This window comes from Phoenix dactylifera, chromosome 8 (assembly GCF_051530095.1).
Source record: "Phoenix dactylifera cultivar Ajwa chromosome 8, Ajwa_hap1_PhDact_Kaust_v1.1, whole genome shotgun sequence".
Lineage (NCBI taxonomy): Eukaryota > Viridiplantae > Streptophyta > Magnoliopsida > Arecales > Arecaceae > Phoenix > Phoenix dactylifera.
Genome location: NC_143197.1, coordinates 21218766 through 21226340, shown reverse-complemented (window position 1 = coordinate 21226340; position 7575 = coordinate 21218766). Strand labels below are relative to the sequence as shown.

Genomic DNA, 7575 nt, shown 5'->3' with positions numbered 1-7575 from the left:
GCTGCCATCGCCGAACTCCACCGTCGAGCACCCCGCCCGAGCGTCGCCACCTCCTCTGCTTCACCGTCCGCAGAGCGCCGCCGATCCCCTCTTCCTTCCGCCCCACCGGCCGACATCACCACCCCGCCGCGTTCTGCCCCTCTGAGTCCCTTCCCCGCGGCCGACCGCAGCGTCGCCGGATCTCCGCCGCGAGCTGCCCCACAACCGCCACCTCCCCCCACGGAACTTCCCTCCATCCTTACGGCCACTCAACGACGAGGACGAGCACCAGCGCCGCCCGCGCTATCCTCCTCCACGCTGCCCGCCATCTCCGCCACCAACGCCCCCCGGCCGAGCCCCATTGCCTCCGCTCGCGCCTCTTCCCCTTCTCAGCCTCCATCTCCGACGTAGGATGGCGGACACAGTCGCCCGAGCTCCGCCCGTGCCGACGCTGATCCCACCCGAGCCGGTTCCACCCGTGAAGCACCCTTCCTCACCGCCGGCCGCCCCTTCCCAACCCGCTTTCACACCACCCCTGTTCCCTCTTTCTTACGACACTCCCAAGACCAAACCCATTTCACCACTCCCAGCCCAAGCCCACCCGCCCACTCCCATCCCTAGCCCATGCGCCCACTCCTAGCCCAAGGCCCGCTTCCACTCCGGCCCATCAGGCCCCTTTTCCACAGTATTTCCTTTCCTCTCCATGACCATGTGCCTGCAAAAATTTTTCCGGCCAGACCTGCACTCGACGGGATCGAGTTTTTTTTCCACTCAAGAGGAGTTAATAGGGACATCAGAGCCCCTCATTCAGATCAGTCAATTAGTTGCTTTTATTATTGGTCGAGTCAATTTGGTTCGTTGCTTTTTTTTATTGATCGAGTTAGTTTGGTTAGTTGCTTTTGTCTTAGTCAAGTCAATTGGGTTAGCTGTTAAGTCGTATAATTGAGTCAAGTAATTGGATCAATTGTTCAATGTAAGACCTAATTATAAAGGTCCAATTTTGGATGTGATCAATTGGTTTAATGGTCTAATGTTGGTAAGGTTTAATTTGTTATGTAATGAATTAATTGACTTAGCCAATTAATTGAAGGGTCCAAGTTTGGTTAGTTGTTAATTATTTGACTTGGTCAATTCATAATGTAAGGACTATATAAGGGCCACCCCGCTCATAAATTAGGAATGAAATGATTGAATAAAAAACCCTAGCCTCCTTTCTGCTTCTTCTTCTTCTTTCTCCTCCTCTTATGCTCTTCCTACGTCTCTATAACCTCTTCTTCCTCTTCTTTTTCTTCTTCTTTCTCTTTCTCTCTTCTCCCTGCAGTGGTCCGCCATCACTATGTGGCACATAATAGTGAGGACAAGTATCTAAAATGAATAGTAACACCTATCTTACCAAGTAAGCAAAGGCATTTATAGATATCATATTGTATTACTGAAGATGGATCTTTCGACTTATCATGAAATTAATTTATTTTTGACTATACTTTATCTTTAAATTTTTTGCTCTTAGTTTACCAATATGACTCTAATTTATCCTTAGGAGTAGCAATAGCATACTTTAATCATGGTTCTAGCTACATCCTATCCTATCCATCTTTTACTAAATAGGCAGTGTGATAATAGTGAAAGTCCTCAAAGGTTAAGGCATTTGTACCTACATTACTCTCATTACCATTCTTTGGTGATCCTATTTCCGACAAATCCAACGTCAGTAGCACATTTGTGTATCTACACCAAGCCTAAAGACTTGTTGCAAGTTTTCTCACACATTGGTCTCCACGCAGGAAAGAGAGCCCTACCAACAAGTCATTTTGGCAAACCTAGTGGGATTTGTTAGCCAACAATAGGTTTATATATATATAAACTACAGTATATTCCTAAAATATGTCGCAGCTAGTGGACATATTTTTTAAAGTAAATTACAAAAATCTCCTTGAGATTTATGTTTATTACACTTATATCCACTAGTTTGTAAAACCTACATTTACACTCGGTTAAATTAACAGTGTTAGTGAATTCGTTTACATCATATAAAAAGTCAAAATTGCTCCGAGTAAATTACAAAAAATCTTCTAAGATTAGGAATAAATTATACTTACATCCAATAGTTTGAAAAATCAATGCTTATCCCTTGAAGTTTGTTTTTATCCAACACTTTATCCCATAACTTAACAGAATGTTAGCCAAATCATTAACTTAAATAGGACCTAAATGCCACGTCAGAAAAAATTTAAAACATGACCAAACTAGCGTTAAGTGATATAACATCCACTCGAGGAGGAGATCAGTCGTAAGGTGCCATAGGTCTGAGGTTGATCTTGATAAATTATCAAAAAAGAGCCATATGCCAAGAAAAAATAATCTAGATATCTTAAGTAAATAGACGCCTCAAAAATTTTTTGCTACAGAAAACTAATATCAAAAATTTTATCGCTTGAGCCAGCCAGTCCATGGTTCAAGTCATGCTATGGAACTGCAACTGATGCACCCTCTAAAAAAAGAGTTATCGTGCACATATTGATTTGAATCCTTTTGACAATAGGCTGCTAAATCTATTATAGCTCCATATATAGATATAAAAATTCTCATTCATAGTGACGCTATTAAGAAATCATGTCTATAATATTTGACAAGTAGAAGTCAAAATCAATAAATAATACACTAGCATCTTCGATCTCTATAATGTGGTGGGTAGAAAAGCGAGTACGAAATCTAATCAGAAAGAACATATGCTGGTCGGAAAGGATGTTCGTCGTCGGATGTCAGTTGTGAAGGAAGCTTGCTATTGGTTGCTCATTGTGAAGGGACGCTCGTGGTGGGTTGGCAAAGTAGAAAAGAACCTCTAGATGCTTAATCTCAAAGAGAAGAAAATTCTTGAAAATGTAATACTTCGAAGAGTTCCAAGAGTTGGAAAAGTAAAAGAGGAGCCTTATTTCTTATAGAGGTAATTTTGACTTTTTACAGTAGATAAATAGTTTTACTAACACTATCAATTTAAATAGGTATAAGTGTAGGTTTTTACAAAATATTGAGTATAAGCGTAATAAATATAAACCTCAGAAAGGTTTTTGTAAGGTTATTTTGATCATTTTTAAATTTTTTTGACGTGGTATGTGAGTTCCATTAAAAGTTAACGATTTGATTAACAATCTGTTAAATTATGGGTTGAAGTATTGGATAAAAATAAACCTCAGTGAGGTTAGCAAAGCTTTTTTATACTATTGAGTGTAAGTATAATTTACTCCCAATCTCAGGAAGGTTTTTATAATTTACATCGATAATTATACTAAATGTTTAGTAAAATTCCCTTATAATTGATACTTTCTCCTAAAGTCCCTAGCTTGGATATTGGTCATATAGTGGCCCCACTTGGTGCTCATGGCTTTGATTTTAGTTTGGCTACTTAAATCATGGCTCTTAAAGATAAAGAAAAACAACATATGTGATTTGGCATAGGCTTTGTAGAAGCCTTCTGATGTTCATCTTACAGACATTTCTAAACATCCCCTTTGAAGCTCTTTGGCCAAAAATGATTAAACAATTTTGCATCTAAATTTGCTCCTTAGTTTTATTGGACTCTTATCATATTAACCCTCCCTCCATATTGCAATTTAACTTCAAATTGGGCAACACTCAATCTCACGCCGTGCTTCCTCTCTAACCTAGCTCCAACACCAATTGACCAACTTTGGCTCAATTAAACAATATTTCTTCCAATTATTAATTTTACTCAAACCGGCAAATCTGATCCACCCAATCTAGTCCATTTAGAAACCAAAATCCAACTTTTCAGATTACCCTTCAATTTTGCCTTCTATCCACCTCAATATATTAGGGATTCATGAGCCCTTTTGCACTTACCTATACTCAATTTTTCACAAATGCAAGTTGATTGGATCCATAGCTTGTGCATCACACTTTAAAAAATTTCATAATTTATAGAAAAAGAGTGAGAAGATCAAATACATATGATATTTTGGGGCTCTAACTAACTTTTCCTCTCAAATAAATAGGATGGAAGAATTTCTTGCCATCGAGTATGGGAGAAAGCACCTAAGTCACCAAAGAGCCAAGTTTGAATCTTTGATCCACATTCTCCTTAAGCCAATTAAATCATTCCAGATGGCATCATCTTAAACCTTCTCTAACTTCAAAAATTCAAAATTCAGCCATTGATTCTCCCATATTTCATCTACAAATAGCCCCAAGTGAAAAGAATTGGATCCCATTTTGACTCTTTTGATCCCTTATAACCCTTTGATCCCTTTTTTCTCTCATTCTATTTCCTCTCTTTAGCTTCTTAGCTTAGGTTTTTTTAGCTCTCCCCCCTCTTTTCCCTCTTTTCTTAGATCTAGATCTCTCCAGTCCAAGGAGCAACTTCTTACTTCAAATCTAAGAAAACCTAAAAGCTAAGAGGGAAACCTAAAAGCTAAAAGCTAAGAGGAGCTCAAGTCAAGGGAGTTTCTCTTAGAGCTCTCCTCCAAAAAGACAAATTGCATGCCGGTTGCGTCAACACACTGGAGAAGCATCTTTTTCCCCATATTCTCTCTCTACTTCTTGCTTACATCTTGTAATCATGGATACTTCTATGTAATATCTTTTGACAGAATAAAAAATTATGGCTCCTTGATGGAAAATTATTTTGTCTCTACTATTTTCTACTTATTTTTGCTTTATCTCTTTATGTTTGGTAATTAGCTAGTAGATCTTTATTTCATTTTTTATTTTGGGTATCTAGATAAGACTTTAGGATCTAGGGGACCCTCTAAAGAATCTTAATAACATTTAAGCCCCCATACAATACCTTCTTAGGTTTTGTTTGGAATCTTAGATCCTAGCCATCTTGCATTTATTTGATAGGCATATGGCTAGTGTACCCTAGCCTATACTATGTAGAGAGGGTGTCTAAATTCTTAAACATTGTCTAACATTATCCTTGGACTATTTCTAGGCTCAAATTCATTGATAGCCTTATCCATCTTTTCATTATTGATTTTTTGGTTTTTCTTATCTTAAATAATTGGTGGCACCTCCAAACCCTCCTTTGATAATGTTGTGGCCCTCTAACGGTGTCCACACCCTCCTTCCTTTCTTTATTTTCCTCCTTTCCAAGAAAAATGAATGTTATGATTGATTACAAATATATCATATCTTAGGGTAACAATTAATCTATATAAACCTTTTGATGCCTATATTTTATGTCATGTACTTTTTTGGTGTTGTAGAGTAGGTGCTTAAAAAAACAACACCAACCATAAGTTAAATATTCAACATATTTGAGTGTCTTTTTTTGACGTAAAATAATTATGATCCGGCCGGTAAGAATTTTGCATGGTCGTTCGCGTCTCTTCTAGAACTAGGCGCTTCGCTTTCCTGTTCCGTTTCCTAGTTTGGACTAAAGGGCTTGGGTCTACTGATTGCCTCCGCCCAATTCTCTTAAAGCTACGTGATCCCGATGATTATGTTTTCCTTATGGTTCTTATGCTGATAGTTTTATATTCTATTATAAACAAATTATCTAGTTCATATACTAATTTCTTAAAATATAAAAAAAGATTGTATTTATATATGACAAGCTATGGTGCATGATTGTTACAGACTTTTTTTTTCGATATTTGAGCTTTTATTGAACAGATTCTTTTATTGAAGATAATATTTATTATAATTTGTTGCTATATTATATTATTTTTCAAAAATAGTTCTCCATTCACTATGTGGATATCGATAATAATGTGCTTGGCCATCATTAAAATCCATTAACAAAAATTAGATTTTAAATTAATTTTTTTATTTATTATATTTTGTTATGTTATATTTAAGAATAGTTAAAAAAAGAGAGAAAAAATCGCACCGTACGAATCGCACGAGGCTGGTATTAATGATACTGGTATCAAAGATAGGTATTTTTATAAGAAGATTTTTATGCAGAGTTCTTTGTTTGCCATATGGATGCTAGTACTAATTACATTATTAATAATGAAAGTTTTTGCTTGACCATCATCAAAGTTTGTTGGTACTTAATATACAATAAAAATTTACCTATTGAAATCTTCTATTTACTGTAATTGATTATGTTATTATATTGTATTTGAAGAACAACAAGAAAAAAGAGAAAAAACAGTATCTAGTGCATCCCAAGAGGCTAGTATCAATAATGAGAGTTTCTGCAGAGAAACTCAGCTTGTGCAGATTCTTCATTCACTATATAGATGCCAGTATTAATGATGCTAGTTTTAATGATGGGTGTTTCTACTTAGCTACCATTTAATCCAAGCTCTTGCTACATTTAGTTGGCTTAGGCTCAAGATATTTGGAGAGGAATCAGCCATGTTGGCCTACTTCTTAGTACACTAGATGTGGAGGCTCTCTCACTTTTGGTGCCAGAGATATCTTAAGAGCCTATCATTAGAGAGGTAGTTATTTTCAGGTATCATAGGTAGTTATTTTTACGTATCATGGCAACGGTTACTTTTGATGGCAGTTTATGGATATATGCTTTTCTTGGAATGCCTAGGTTGGTATCTGTTACAGTTGTATGGTGCACCCCTCAAGCCTTCTCTCCTTCAACCTTTTAAATTCGTTTGGAGGGACTCCTCCCTCTTCCCCTTCTTCCAAACATGTCAAAAGGAGTTTTCCTCCTTCCATTTCTCCTCCTCCTCCTCCTCCTTCCTCCTCTTCTTCTCATTTTCTTCTTTTCTTAGTACCATATGATACATACCACACTCGCTATTGGAGCCTAAAGCAATAGCTTTATCAAAAGTTACATTTTCTTTTCTTCTTTTCTGGTATATATTTGCATTTAGCCTTTTCTTTGCACTGTTTAATAGATTAGTTACATAAGTTTGCTGGAAAACATGTATCTACATACTTCTTTCTAAGTAGTTGAATTTTTATGATTTTTTTTTTTTAAAAGTGTTGAATAGTTTGAAAATATTTTGAATTTTTAAACTATTTTTTTTTATAGTGATTTCTTGAAAGATGATTCGCAACTGTTTGGTGAGTTCAAGGGGCTTGAATCTATTTGGGTCCTCCATTGGGTTGTTCCTAAGAAGCCATCACAATAATGCTGATCCATATACAAGGGGAAAACCCAATGCAGGTTGTATCAGGCTAAATTTTGATGGTGCTTCGAAATATGGAACTGGCGATGCAAGCATTGGAGGAGTATATAGAAATCATGAAGGAGTGTTCTTATTTGGCTATGCTGAACGCATAGGCAAGGCTACAAGTTCTGTTGCTGAATTAGTTGCAGCAAAACGAGGCCTCGAATTGGCCATTAAGAATGGCTGGTTCAACATATGGATTGAAGGAGATGCAAAAGGAGTAGTGGATCTCATTACAAACAGGATGCGGTCAAAATCCAAGGAAGATCTTAGGCATTTTAGAGAGATAAGTGTGTTAATTCCCCAACTGAAATATTTCAAGGCCTCTCATATCTACAGGGAAGGGAACAAGGTTGCTCACAGGCTTGCTAAATTGGGTTACAAAATGCACAAACCTCAAATTTGGTGGGATGTTCCTCCTGATGAAGTACTACGGTTCCTCCGTCAGGATGCCGAGGGTCAAATCATTACTCGGAGAAAGCAAAATTTATGA

The 7575-nt window shown here is 37.3% G+C and overlaps 1 protein-coding gene across 1 annotated transcript; it reads left to right on the top strand.

Annotated features, from left to right (window-relative positions):
* The first annotated feature begins 6948 nt into the window (after positions 1-6948).
* On the top strand, positions 6949-7575 carry LOC103717323 (putative ribonuclease H protein At1g65750). Its single transcript, XM_008805651.5, has one exon. It carries the CDS (start codon positions 6958-6960, stop codon positions 7573-7575), a length of 618 nt encoding a protein of 205 aa, XP_008803873.1. The 5' UTR covers positions 6949-6957.